The 14,642-nt window shown below is 35.1% G+C and overlaps 1 protein-coding gene across 8 annotated transcripts in view; it reads left to right on the top strand.

Moving 5' to 3' along the window:
- FRYL (FRY like transcription coactivator) overlaps positions 1–14,642 on the top strand; it is a 161,567-nt gene that overhangs the window by 84,340 nt on the left and 62,585 nt on the right. For 5 of the 8 annotated variants that reach the window (XM_064710354.1, XM_064710355.1, XM_064710356.1 and 2 more), the window contains 12 exons: positions 1,020–1,121; positions 3,911–3,955; positions 6,993–7,096; positions 7,721–7,829; positions 8,829–8,915; positions 9,545–9,716; positions 10,399–10,531; positions 10,786–10,893; positions 12,096–12,333; positions 12,946–13,131; positions 13,221–13,307; positions 14,060–14,328. In XM_064710354.1, coding sequence (XP_064566424.1) covers positions 1,020–1,121; positions 3,911–3,955; positions 6,993–7,096; positions 7,721–7,829; positions 8,829–8,915; positions 9,545–9,716; positions 10,399–10,531; positions 10,786–10,893; positions 12,096–12,333; positions 12,946–13,131; positions 13,221–13,307; positions 14,060–14,328 — 1,640 coding nt within the window. The remainder of the gene's footprint in view (positions 1–1,019; positions 1,122–3,910; positions 3,956–6,992; positions 7,097–7,720; positions 7,830–8,828; positions 8,916–9,544; positions 9,717–10,398; positions 10,532–10,785; positions 10,894–12,095; positions 12,334–12,945; positions 13,132–13,220; positions 13,308–14,059; positions 14,329–14,642) is intronic. The other 3 variants (XM_064710360.1, XM_064710358.1, XM_064710357.1) reach the window with 1 other exon arrangement.

Genomic DNA, 14,642 nt, shown 5'->3' with positions numbered 1-14,642 from the left:
TTTTTCAGTAAAATAGCAGCCTCTTAATATTCCTGCTTTAGCCTGGTTCTCTCCTCTCATCATACACCTTGTGTAAATTTAATCATTTTTTAAAATTATCTCTTATTTTTGCAGTATTTAGTTATTTTTGATGACTATGGCAGCCATGTTTCAAGTTGAAAATGTAGAGCTAATTTTTGTGTTTCAGTTGGCACATTAAGTAAATGCAAGTGAATTTAAAATGTTTTATTCTCACTTTCATGTTATGGATGAGCTTTTCTTTCTAGTATTCTGCACATATAAAGCGTATATCATTGTATTGGTTAAACTCCTTATGTAAGAGTAACATAAAGTGGTTGATATTAGTATTAAAAATGTCATTTTTTAAATGAAGTTAGAAACATTGTATCAAGAGTACTGTTTACCTACTCATCCTTTAGTTTTGCTTCATAACAAGAAAAGCTGCAGTCAGATTTGGTACTAATCACTAATCATGTGTTAAAAGGTTGTGGTACTTAAATCTTACCTTACTAAAGCAAAGCTAAATCATACTTTGCATATGCACAGATTTAAAATAAAATATATTGTGGTTCATTCCTCACTAAAAGTAGATCTTGAGTAGAAGTAGCATTTCTGACAACTTAAAGTCTGATTTTTTAATGAGTTGATGTTTTTCCTGAATATTCCTGGAGGCAGTTCACCTGCCCAGCATGTAGAGCTACATGAATTGAGTCTTGTGGTTGCAGACTGAACATTGTAGGAAGGATCAGACTTCTCTCAGTCCTTGTTTGCCATCAGGCCTTGCTGGGGGCTGAGCTTCACCTTGGTCCCCCTGCCCCAGTGTGAGCCCCTGAGCTCTTGCAGCACTCAGGAGTTACCAGGGCCCTGTGCACGAGTGTCCCAGGGCAGGGAGAGGGGCCGTGCAGTGCCAAAACTGTGAGAGTGAGGGGCAGCAGCCAACTGTGTCTCATTCTCAATGTACAACACTTGGGAGGTCTGCAAAGAGCAATTTGATCAATTCTTTTTCCCCCTACTCATAGGCTTTGTACCCATTGATCACCTGCCTGTTGTGTGTCAGTCAGAAACAGTTTTTTTTAAATAACTGGCACGTTTTCCTGCAGAACTGTTTGTCACATCTGAAGGTAAGAATCCTTTCTAATTAAGGAACTGTTGCAAATCACTAGCATTTATGTCAATATGTTTTCAGCATTCTTGTGCCAAATAAACAATGAGTAATATTTGGCTGTTTAAAAGGACACTGAAATATTTTTCTAAAAAGAAATTAAATGTTTCAAGTCTCTGTATTAAACCTAGTAGTAAGTTTTTGTGATGCTATATTATGTTGGAAATAAGTGTGGTCCCCTTTGGGATTATAATTTTTATTGAGTAAAATCTGCAGAAGTGTATTCTAACAAGGGCTATTAATGCCAGAGAAAATATAAACCATATTTCTTTATGTGTAAATTATATGTGAGAACATAAGTGACTTATCTGCTCTAAGTAGAATGTATAGGAAGTGCAAACTTCCTGTCTTTTGTTCACTTATTGAAGGAATAGAAAATGAGCTGTGAGACCAGAAAAGATGTTACATCTACCGCCTGTGATACAAATTTTAAAAAACCAATTACAGTGTCCCTTTAACTTGTGCTTTCTGTTGGTATCATTGTAACCATCAATTGGTTGATAAAGACATCAAGATATTTACAAATCAGTCACTTTATTGTAGTTATTGTATGTGTTCTTTCCTTGATTATGATTAACATAATTCATGATTTTGCCTAATGTATTGATTTTGATAATGTTAATAAATTCTTTGATCCTCCTTCACAACGCTGATTCTGGTTAGCTATGAGTGACAGTTACAAAGCTTATTTGTAAAGTACATAAATCAGCATGAAGTCAAAAGGAAAACGGTTTAGCTGCTTTGATTGTTTTGGGTCATTTTGTTCTTACAACATCTTTCACACCTTTCTGTTGCTTGTTGGGTTCTGTATATTTTTCATCTAACATTATTGCAGTTCTTTTGCAGTATTTGCCTTGATTTTTGTTTTGTGGTTTATTTTGCTTATGGAGGCTGCTTGTGCTTTTTGTTTTTAAAGCTTTAAAAAAAACTCCTTACAATCTGGGAGTTGCCTTTTTCTGGCATAATGTCCATCGCTGGTAATGGATGTTTTAAAACTATAAATGCCAGTGAGTTTAACTGGTATTTGCTGAGCATGCATTTTATATTTTACTTAGATTTGTTAACCACTAACAGCTTAACACATTTACTGTAAGGCTCTATTCAGCAGAAATTCCACTTACGAATTTCTGCAATTCAGAATTTGAAGTGTTATGATGCTGTGCCATCAATGAGTCCTTTAGGGTATTTTATGGCTTGGTTTAATTTGGCACACCAAATACTATCAAGTTTTTTGGGTGCCTACCTTGTTCAGAAACTTCATTGAGCTTAATCTTGAAAAATACACCCCCACTGTCCTGATGTGTCTTATGAATTAATGTGTTCCTTTGTTTCTGAAGCTAATTAAATGCATGCACTCTGTAATAAGTAATCTCATTAATTTACAAATCTAAATTTCACGGCAGTTTAGTCTTTCGGATTTCCCCTAATTTTATTTCCTGATTTTCTAATGACTAAAATTATTTTATTTGGAGTTACTTAAATATGTAAAATGAAATAAGGAATTCCAAATCCATTGCCTCTAGTATCCTTGTTATTAATAAAGTAATTTTGAAAGTTACTAGGAGATGCTTAGAGCACTAACAGGATTCATTTACCCCTACTGTATTTGTTGAAATTTACAAATTAGGAATTGAAATAATGATAACAGTTGGAGTCTGTCACAGGGATATTCCATGAAGAGTACAGGCATGCTAGAAGTCACCAAGAGGTAATGTAGGTTATGGATTCGTGGTGCTCTCATTATTCCCTGGTGAGTGCCCAGTACAAACTCTGCTTAGCCATGAGCACCACGGTGGTGGTGAAATGAGCACGTTGGTGGCTGCAATGAGCCATTTCCCATTTGCCATGCTGTGAAAGCTCACACCTTTGCAGTGGCCCCACAGTACCTGATGCAGTTTGTTCATACCTGCCTTACCTTCTGGTGCTATATTCAATTTGATAATGCTCCTGAGAGTGCTCTGAATCCTAAACCTGGCAATATTTATGGTCTTTGTAAACTCTTTGTGCTGGGTTTCAGTGCACATTGCCTTTAGTTATCCTCAAAGCAGGCTTAGAGTGTGGGGAGAACATCCTAGCCTTGCTGAAAGGAGGAAACCTAGTGGTCTGGACCAGTGCAATTAGCACATCAGTGAGCTCTAAGAGTCAGAGCAGGAGTGTACCAAAGGGCTGGTTTTTTTCTGGTATATATATATAGTTAGCTTTGTCCCACAAATCGCTTGGGCTGCTGTTTCAGCACTGAGCCCAGCAGGCATTTTTTTACACATTGTAGTGTAGGCAAAATTCTGAGTTTGTTCAGCAGGCAGTAAAGCTGGGTCAGTATTGTAAAACACTTTGCTTAGTTTTTTTGACTAGTATTTACACAGACTAATTCTAGCAAGTTTGTCAGAAATTTGATTAATTCTTGGATAAATCTGAGTTGTGGTATCTTTACTACTTCTTCTGGAGGGAGAAAGGAACATTTAAAAAAGCTGGAGAAATGAGAGAGAACAGTGTCTGTCATTCTGCACCACTCTTGGCTGGAAAAAGAGTATTTTTTTCCTCACATTTTTTTACCTGTAGTGTCTGTTACCACAAAACCTTGAAAATTGAAGGAACGTTTTCTGCCACTATAGCAAACCCTTTATTTCTACTGAATAGAGTCCTTGCTAGACAGCTATCTGTTGGTTTTGAGCTTTTTTTCATCTAACATGCATGTGCCTTCCATTCTCATGTTTGTTATGTTTTGCTGTCTCACATTGCTTTATTTAGATGCCATCTAACAACAGTATCAGAAAACAAATAGAAACACTGCAGGTGAGTTAATATGTTGTTGTAACTCAGTGAAATGTTGCTTTGTCTCATGTAAATACTTTTGTTTTGGTTTTTTATGTTATTTGTTGTATTTTGTGCTTTCCTTTCTTTGTAAAATTGCTGTTAGTACTGTTAGAAGCAATAGGACTAAGAATAGCTAATGTTTCAAAGATGTTTTTCTCTTGCCAGGGAGTAAAGGAGAAAGATCAGAAAATTGTCTAATACCAGTTTTTCCTTGGGGGTGAAAGTGTGGCTTTGTGAGATTGATTGTTAATATCACAGCTGGTTTCCCTGAACACCAGTGCATGTTTCCTCTGGAAGTAACTACCTATTCAGATGTATGGGTTTTTCTGTTACTTCATTTCAAAAAGTGTCTTGCATGTGAGCAAACTGAAACCATTTTCACAATAAAAAAATGTGAAACTGATTTACTGTAACAACTTGCAGTGCACTAACTTGAAAGACTTTTACACTGTTGGTTTTGCAGGTTTTAAAAGGTAGAAATTGTTTTAGTTCAGAACAGAAGAAAAGTTTAACATCAGTATTAAAAAGTACTTTCTTCAGTAAGTGACTACATTTGACTAACATGGAAAAAATGCTATTTTGTTTCTTGCCATCATTGAGATTTGTTTCATTGACTCATTTTAATGTGTGTTAATTTGCTCCTACGTTTTTGGTTTTGTAACAGATACTGTTCCTGACAACTTTTTTCATAGTCTGCTGATACCATAATTTATGTTTAAAAATTTTAGAAGTTTAAACAAAACTATGTTTAAAAAACCCCAAACATATAGCATACTTTAAAATGTGACAGATATCATCTAAAAAAGATTAAAATTCTGCCAGATGTTGAGTTACATAGCCATCTATTCCTTATTCTAGTTGCTCTAATGTCTAAGAGAAATAAATACTGACATGTTATTACCATGTTGATGTTACTGACATGTTATCATCCAATAAAGCTACTTCTGAGCAAACTTTGTCATAATTACTCAGAAGTAGCTCTATTGGATGATACACCTGCTAACAGATGGAACATTGTTTACACATTATTAAAACATCTACCATTTTTTTATTAGATTATTGAAAGCCAACAATAATTTTTTTGTTTACTTCTGGACCTGTAAATTAAGCCCCCCTGTAGAATATCAGAAATCAGAAAATTAAACTATTACTCATTTCCAGATGCATTTCAGATAGACTTTGATAACACTTGTACCAATGAATTCCCCATCTGCTTTGACAATCAGTAATTGTTGGCCTGTAAATTAAATACAATGAGTAATAATATTGTGGGGTTTTTGCTGTTTAAGCTGATTAGAATCAAAGCTATCCCAGTCTCACCCTCTGGTACAGTTACATTTCCTTTTTGCTCACAGTAGCACTGCAGGTAAATGAACTGAAGGGTGAGACATTTATCAGTGTGAATAGTAAGCAGGGACAGGTGTAACTTCTTACTGGATAGATTTTGTCCAGATCACTTCCCTAAATTTACCCACTGCCTAGCTGTAGGTGCTAATTCAGAGGTGATGGCAGCACACATTGATGTGTGAAGGGAAGACAGAACAGCATTATCACAGATGTAAACTGGGTTAAGTTATTCCCTCTAATATTCTGGTAGTCAATCTTGTGTGTTACTTGTCTGTCCTACTTTGAAATACCACTTCTGCCTCTGTGATTCTGTGATAGGCTTTTAGTGCCAAAACCAGTAGTCTGGACCCACTTGTGTTAAAGCCACCAAAATTACTCTCCTTTGTGTATACAATCTTTTACACAGACATGGACATGAGGTTATTTTGATCAGCTTATGGGTGCGAGTTGGACTTTCTTACTGCTAGAATTAATGTACAGGGAGCATTGAGGATGTGGGAGAGAGAACCATGAATGAGACCATCTCTTTTTGAACAGTATGTTTTTTAGTTCCACTTACACCCTTTGTGAATTTGCACTCCATTTGTCCTGGAAGGACAAAGGCATCTGCGATTCTGACTCACTGGTTTGTGGCAAAAAAAGTATGAAATTAATTATGTTCAAGTCATCATATAGATATGTCTTGAGACAGAGGGACCTCACTGGAGGTGGGGAAGGTGTGGTTTTGGGGTTCTATTTTTGTTTTTTTGTTAGTTTTGTTTGGGTTTATTAGTTTGAATTGGGATAATGCCTAAAAAGTTGACAACTCGGAATCATTTATTATATTCAGAAATTTATACTTATGGCCCGGTCCAGGAATCTTGCTGGACACTTCTAGATTGTAAGTGCTCCAAGAATCCCTATTTGGAAAGGAGGTTTCTGGAGCTGGTACAAAGAATGCTAGCTACTGTTTTACACAGTTTAAGAGCTTGGAGGAGCAAAGCTAAACTTGCTAATAGCAGCTTGAAGACAAAAATCATTTTGTGTTCAGTACATTATTTAAACTGAATTGTGCTGCTAGATTTTATATTAATTCAAGAAGCAGTAGCATAATTGTTACAATAAAAGTTCATTGAAAGTGGGCAAACACTAATACAGCCTGCAGGAAGTGTCTGCATTGTCTGAAGCTACACCCAGAGATGCATCTTTGTCTGCCTTCCCTGTTTTGCATTCTTTTCTTCTGCACCTGCTATTGTCTGCTGTCACAGGCTGAGTGATGGAATGAGACCTTGTGCCTGATCCAAAGCAGCTACTCCAATGTTTTAGACAAACTAAAAATTGGTTTGCTATGTAGTAGGTATTTGTTACCAATGGCTGAGAAAAGTTCTTGAGAGCAATATACTCTTGGTGTGTTCATCTCAAGAGGAATATCTGCTTTTTAGTTACTGCTCTGCCCTCAGAGTTAGAGATGTGTAAAATGAGCTGGAGTTACTAGTTAAAAATTTAAGGTTAGGAAATATGCAATACAGGCTTGGTTTGTTTTTGAAAAAATACCAAAAAATTGTAGTCAGTATTAAACCCATCTGCTTTCATTGTTAAAAATTATTTTCAAAAGTAAATAAACATTATAATAGAATTTTGTCAGTGTCTCACAGGCAACAATAACTGTATTTCTAAATTTATTTTACAGAATAAAGATCCCAAAATGTCCCGAGTTGCACTGGAATCTTTGTATAGGTTATTGTGGGTTTATGTTATTAGAATTAAATGTGAAAGCAACACTGTAACTCAAAGGTAAGTTCATTATACAAAGTATTTTAAACTACTGATGATGGAGATTTTATTCCAATTTAGTGATATCAGAAGAGAGCTTGAAGCCAGCTCAGGGATGGTTTAGTCAAATAAGCAGTAAATATTTTGTCTTAATAGAGAAAACCAAAAGCCCTTGAGTACTTTGATGGAAAGAATGAATAGAGTCTAGAATTGTCTTTGCAGGGATAGAAGAAGGCAGAGAGATGAGCAGGAAATTTATTAAAGTCAAAAGGCACCAACGGTGACAGAACAAATTGGGTATGAAGTGTCCATCACTAAGTATGGACTGGATATAAAAAGGTTTTATTTATAACTGTGTATAATGAGAATTTGGAATAGTCATTCAGATTTCGCCCCTCCTCCTGACTATTAGTAACTGGTTTAAAACAGGATATTTTTCATTTCATAGAGGAACCCATGATCCTATTGCCTGGGACAGCTGGTGCTGGGCTTCCTGTACGTGGTCCTACCTGTATAGGCTTCCATATTATTTCATAGTAGCTCCACACGCACACTCTTCCAGATTTGAACTGTAACATCTGTGCTGTTATAAGTATCTATTTTTAAAAGATCTTTTTATTTATTTTTGTTTCTAAACTCTTGTAGCCGTCTCATGAGCATTGTATCAGCACTTTTCCCAAAAGGGTCGCGCAGCGTGGTCCCACGAGACACACCTCTGAATATATTTGTGAAGATTATTCAGTTCATTGCTCAGGTAAGAATGCATCTAGCTAGAGCTAGAATAGTAGGATGAACATTATTTGGAAGAAATGTAAGTTTAAGGTTCATTTTTGAAATGTTTCCACTGAAAGTGGTCTCATCTTGAGTAGAATTTCTCCAAATATGTGTAACAAATGAAAGGATTAATTCTCTTTCAATTGGTGGCAAAATTTTTTTTTGAACTTCACAAACTGGTATGTACAAACATTATGATGATTAGTATTTACATTTGTATTGCACTGTTGGGGGCTGTACATATACATATATATATATATATATATTTATTTATTTATATGTTTGCAATATAATTACTATATCCATTATGGTAGTTTTATAAGGGACAAAGAATTAGAACAGTAATACCTATTTATGTTTAGCCTGGAGACTGACCTCAATAGACAGTAATAGTATGCAATGATTGCAGTAGTATATAGTCAGCATTACATTATGATTTATATTATTTTAGGTGCATTTCTTGTCCTAATATCAAAATATAAGATGCAATATCACAAGATGAGCTCTCATTAATCTTTAACTTTATATATTAGAGACATCTTTTCCTGTCTTAGAAATAGCTTGTCTGTGCTTCAGCATCCAAAACTATTTGCTTTTGGTCATACAAGGATGAGGCAGGATGCACAACTCATCACTATTTATATTTATATGTAGTATTTTTTACTACCTTAGGGCTTCTCTTTATCCCAATTTCTTTTTTCTATAACAGCTCAAGTTATTTGTAGAAATGTATTTGATCTGATGATGAATTGTCTGGGAATTTTTTCAGGAGAAATGGTTCAGCCATATCAGGGGATGAGCTGTGTTGAATTGTACTAGATTTTAAAAAAAGGTCATAAGAATACGGAGGAAAAAAGAAATATTTTAAAAACTTTTTAAAATAAATTTTAAGACATAATACCCAGTAGCTGTGCAAAGCCAAGAAATTATGCATATTAATGGGAAAGAGATGATCATACAAATCTCTTTTTCTTTGTAGGAACGTTTGGATTTTGCAATGAAAGAAATAATATTTGATCTTCTTAGTGTTGGAAAATCACCTAAAACCTTCACTATTAATCCAGAGGTAATAAAAGCTCATTACTTGCATGCCATGAGAACAAGGCATTGAGGGATTTTTGGGGAGGAAGTGGTTAACTTTTTTTGCACTGGGATAAAAGCAAATTAATGAGTATCTGAAGGAGTGTTCTGCTAACACTGAAGAAGTAATTGTTGTTGTTCACTGTTGTTGTTTGATTTTAGGTGAGCAAGCAGTTCTACAGTTAAGACTGATTTCAAGAACAATTTCAGAAATTATGGGGTTTTTGGTACAGTGTAACTGTAAAGCATTTTTTCAGGAAAGTCATACCTAGCTCTTCAAGACCCAGTCTAACAGATGGGATGTTTAGCAATGTCTGTCTTCAGTGTGTTACTCTAGAGGTTCATATCAAGTCCTTAAGTGCTCAGTACTATAAAATATTCTGTATCTTAGCCTGGGCCCAGTCAGTTCACTTGAATCAGAATGTGGAGTGGCACAGAAAACTTAAGGTCTATTCCTGTTACTTTCATTACCTTAATATGCAATATTTAAATAAGGTCTGTCTTGCTGTCTGTTTAAAAGAGAGGAAAAATGCAATTTGTATTTTGTCTCTGTGTTACTTCAATATTGTAATTTTTTCTATTTTCCCTTTTTTTCTCCCATTTTTGTTCTTGAAGAGGATGAATATTGGCCTCAGAGTCTTCCTTGTTATAGCAGATAGCTTGCAGCAAAAAGATGGTGAACCACCGATGCCAACAACAGGAGTTGTTCTTCCGTCGGGAAATACTCTACGTGTGAAGAAAATTTTTCTTAATAAAACACTGACAGATGAGGAAGCAAAAGTTATAGGTATGTTGTATTCTTTTGTAAGTTGGCATTTCAAAATGTGTGTGTATATTCCCAATTATTTTCATCAGTACATTAGTGTAACTTTATTTATGTATTTATTTTCATTGTTAGCAAGAATTACTTTTATTCTTAGAGAGGGCTGCTAGACATTATTGACCCTCTGGTGTCTCAATCTAAACCCATGTCTTTTCTTAAAGTGTTTTGCACTTATTGCAAAATAAGTCCAAAGAAGCCTGAGTGCAGTGAGTGTGGTAAATAGCATGGCAAGTTTTTTTTTTCTTGATCTCACTCTAAAATGTCCCAAATGTCTCACAGCTGAGTGGAGTAAGACACTCTAAATCCCTGTACCTTGTTGATCTTCTATGAATGAGGTAGTCATCTCAAAGGACTGTTTCAACATGTCAAATTTAAACTAGAATTAAAAAGCTTGGAATTGAGAAATTGAAGAAGCAGCTAATGGTTACTTCATTGCTTTTGTTTTTCCTGCAGGAAACTTCTACTTTTGTATAAGGTCTTATATATGTAGATATGTATTTCATAAATACATGCATTTGTTTTGACAGTTAAAGCATATATTTCATGTCATCTGTGCAATAAGAAACTTGTCCTAACCTGAATAAGGGGCAGATATTTTAATAAAAATATGAAAGAAGGTGATGGAACTCACTCTTTGATTTTTCAGGAATGTCCATATACTATCCTCAAGTCAGAAAAGCACTGGATAGCATTCTTAGGCATTTGGACAAAGAAGTTGGAAGGCCCATGTGCATGACTAGTGTGCAGATGTCCAATAAAGAACCAGAAGACATGATTACGTATGTACTAAATTGCAGCATTTTCACTGTCACAGTAGCATCACATTATTTTTATTCTCTTATGTTGCAGATGCCATCATTAAAGTATTACAGTTGTGAGGTTTTTACTGGACTATTAAGTGAATGTTAGTTTCATTAATTATTGATAAAAATGTTTGTTACCGCCATAGTTGTGGCATGAAATTGAAAATACATTTCTAGTGTACTGAAATAAATTTTCTGGTCTCTTTATTGATTATAAAATGCTTTTGTAGGGGTGAGAGGAAACCTAAGATAGATTTGTTCAGAACTTGCATTGCTGCTATCCCAAGACTGATTCCAGATGGCATGAGTAGGACTGACCTCATTGAATTGCTTGCAAGGTAAGAGAAACGGGATTGTGCTCTTAGTGGATGTTCTGTTTCAAATGCTGTGTGTGCACAGTTGTCAGTGCCCTCGCTCTGCAGCGCCAGTCCCTGCATGCACACTCTGTCCTCGCTGCTCCTGCCAGCCTTCTGCACTTGGTCAGCTTTTACTGGCTGTAGTCGCAGGAGGCAAATTTATCCTGCAGACCTTGCATGTATTTTTAGAGAAAGTATTTTGAGAACTAGGAATTTATTGCTGTTGCTTTGTTTTTTTGAACCTGTTTTATCTTTTTGTCACTGCTATACTTTTTTTCCTCTCTTTTTTTCTTGTGTTGCGAATACTATAAATTTTCATAAAGTCAGTCTTGTTTGACATTACCAAAATTTGAGATAGGCACCTGGGGGAAGCTTCAGTATTTTTCTCTACTAATCCTGCTTTGTTTTTCCATTTTTCAGTGATCCAACACTACCCATATTCTTCCATCTCTTATCTCAGTTTAAATTGAATATACCCTGTCAGTACTGATATATGGTTGAGAAGATTTTTTTAAATTTTAAATGTAAGAATAGTCTGGCACAGAAATACAGGACAACTTATAGCTTGGAAATTCTAAATTCATTTTCATATAAAGGGTTGAGTTACATATATAAAAAGTTAGTAATAACTTAAGAGAATAAGATTTTTCTAATGCTCTTTCTTCAATGGTTAAAAAAATATTAAAGACATGAAATTATTAAGTAATATTATAATACTGGAAGAGGTGTCTTCTACCATAGCAGGCTTAGACAGACTTTTAAGTGTATGTGCAAAGGATTGTTTTGTGAATTTTTTCTCATATCCAAAGTAAGTGTCCTTTAGCTGCAAAACAAATGTGTTGTTTTCAATTTTCATTTGAAGAAAATAGCCTATACATCACAGAGTGCTGATCTGCTGAGCTCAGACACCTGCAAAGATGCACCTTTGTTAAACATTTGATAGTTTTTCTTGAACGCTGTTTATTTGTATTAAGTTTTGTGAAACCGCACATTATTTTGCTCTAGTAGAAGTGTCTTCTGTTACTAGCCAGTTTCAGTTTTATCCAGTGCAGAAAATAAATCTCTGTGGAACTGTTCTGCATTGTACAGTAAAGAAGGAAGAGTAAACACCAAACTTTAAATGATAAAGGCTGGTTAAGAGTATGCTTATTTAGGGTGATGATACCAATGTTTTTTCTAAACAGGCTGACAATTCATATGGATGAAGAACTTCGTGCCTTGGCTTTCAATACACTCCAAGCATTAATGCTTGATTTTCCAGATTGGCGGGAAGATGTTCTTTCAGGATTTGTTTATTTTATTGTGCGTGAAGTGACTGACATCCACCCAACGCTTCTTGACAATGCAGTAAAAATGTTAGTGCAGCTCATAAATCAGTGGAAACAAGCAGCCCAAATGCACAATAAAACCCAAGATGCTCAGGTATATCTATATATGATCCTTTGATGTTAAAACATACTTGGAATCTACATACAAACTTAGTAGTGGGCTTTACTGGTTTTGTTAAGTAATAAGTATTCAGCTAAATTTCTTACAGCACTTGAAGCCTTCTAGATCTCTCATTTTAAGTTAACATTTTTTATCAAAATAAAATTAGTCCCAAATTATTAAGTATTACGTGAACACTAATTCATGACCACATTTTGCTTACATTACAGGAAATATGTAGGAGTTATTAAACAGTAGAATTAAGCCCACCAGTTTTTACTTGCCAATAGGAAGGGTTCAAATAATTTAATATCATAATTGTTTACAAAAGAGTATTGCTTGAGGTTTTTGAAATTCTGCTCTCATTGCATCATCTTGTGAGAAAGTGAAATAAAGATGTTCTTGTGGTATTTATTTGGACTAAATTCAGAGAGGTAATAAAAAATGAAGTGACTAATATTATGTCATTCTCATAATGCAAAATTTGACCAGTAGCCAATAGTCTGAATATTTTATTTTTAAATCAGCCATTGCCAATAATGGAACTGTATCTTAGCTGTGTTTAGTTTTTCTTTATTTGCTCAACTTCTGTGTTGTTTTTCTTAGCGTGGTGTATCCAATGGGGCTGCCCATACCCTTCCCCTGGAGAGGAGCCTTTACTCCAGTGTATTCCATGTGGTGGAAGGCTTTGCTTTGGTCATCCTTTGCAGCACAAGGCCTGCCACCAGGAGATTAGCTGTCAGCGTTCTCAGAGAAATAAGGGCCTTGTTCACACTTCTAGAAATTTCAAAGGTAACAGTTGATGACCCATTCTTAGGCTCTCTGGTGAAACTGCTTTTATTTTGACATTCTTTGAGCCTAGTATGCTTTGTGTTTTGTAGAGTGATGATGAGTTGGCTATAGATGTAATGGACAGACTGAGTGCTACTATCCTGGAGAGTTTCATACATCTCACAGGGGCTGACCAGGTAGGACTTTTTGTGTAAAGTTGCTTGTAAGATGAAGTAATTCTGTAAAGCTATCCCAAATAAATAGTATGTATGTCAAATGATAGCATCATTATGTTCATGCTGATTTTAATAGCAATTTAACACCACAAAAAGTCAAAAATCTGAGGAATGTCATGAGGTTGACTCCACCATTGTAAACTTTCTGACTGATAGTGTGTTGTTATCACCACCATATAAACACTGAGAGCTGTGTCTTTATCTGTTTTTTCTCATCTTGCTCACAGACTGCAATTTCTTAAAAGCAAAGGGCACTGCTTTTTTCTGCACTAATATAGTGTAATAACAGTCAGTGTGCCCTTTATCCATGGTGAATGCTCTAATTGCTGTCAGTGAATAACAGTGAATTCCATACTTAGGTATTTATTGTAAACTCCTAAGTATCAAGGAAACTTCTGATTTTAGGATTAGGAAACAAATTGGCATCCAGTAGTAAGGCTTTTAGAGTACGAAGCTTTTGGAAGAATTAAATCTTTATGCATGAAAGGGTCTTTTTCTAGGATTTGCTATTTCCTGATACCAGTTTGTTCACAAACAACGTTTCTATAGCTGTTTACATTAAGATCTTCTGTAAAAAGCCCCATAAATTACTTTTTTCTCTGTTATGGGTGTGCTTTTGATACTGATACTTTATTAGATAAATAACAAAAGATATTGTTGCTTAAAATACACGGGTATTAAATATTTCCTCATTGTCTTTTCTATGCACGCAGACTACCTTACTGTACTGTCCCAGTTCAATAGATTTACAAACTTTGGCTGACTGGAATTCCTCCCCAATCAGCCACCACCTTGATGTGGTCAGTCCCTCACATATTTGGATATTTGCACATGTGACTCAAGGCCAAGATCCATGGATTATAAGCCTCTCAAGTTTCATGAAGCAGGAAAATCTTCCAAAACACTGCCCAACAGCTGTAAGCTATGCTTGGACATTTGCTTATACGAGACTTCAGCTGCTGTCTCCACAAGTGGATATCAAGTAAGTTTATTTCTAAAGTAAATACATTATATTATATTGAGTATTACTTCAAGATTTATCATCATTGCAGTGTCATTATTGTTTCACTGAGGTAACATAAATTCTTGATATTGTCTGTGGATTTATTTCAGCTTTATATAATAAAAAATTAAAGCAGATTTATCTGCATAAAATATCATCTGCAGCTAACATTAATTAATGCCTTTGGCCATATTGTAGTTCAGCAGATTTGAATATAAAAGCATGCATTATTGATGTACAAGTCTGCTCTGAATTACTTGCTCAGAGTTTACTATGTTAACAATTGGGGAAGT

This window comes from Zonotrichia leucophrys, chromosome 4, assembly GCF_028769735.1.
Source record: "Zonotrichia leucophrys gambelii isolate GWCS_2022_RI chromosome 4, RI_Zleu_2.0, whole genome shotgun sequence".
In the NCBI taxonomy this organism is placed as follows: domain Eukaryota; kingdom Metazoa; phylum Chordata; class Aves; order Passeriformes; family Passerellidae; genus Zonotrichia; species Zonotrichia leucophrys.
The sequence above is the reverse complement of the archived record's forward strand: the minus strand, read 5'-3'. Positions and strand labels throughout refer to the sequence as shown.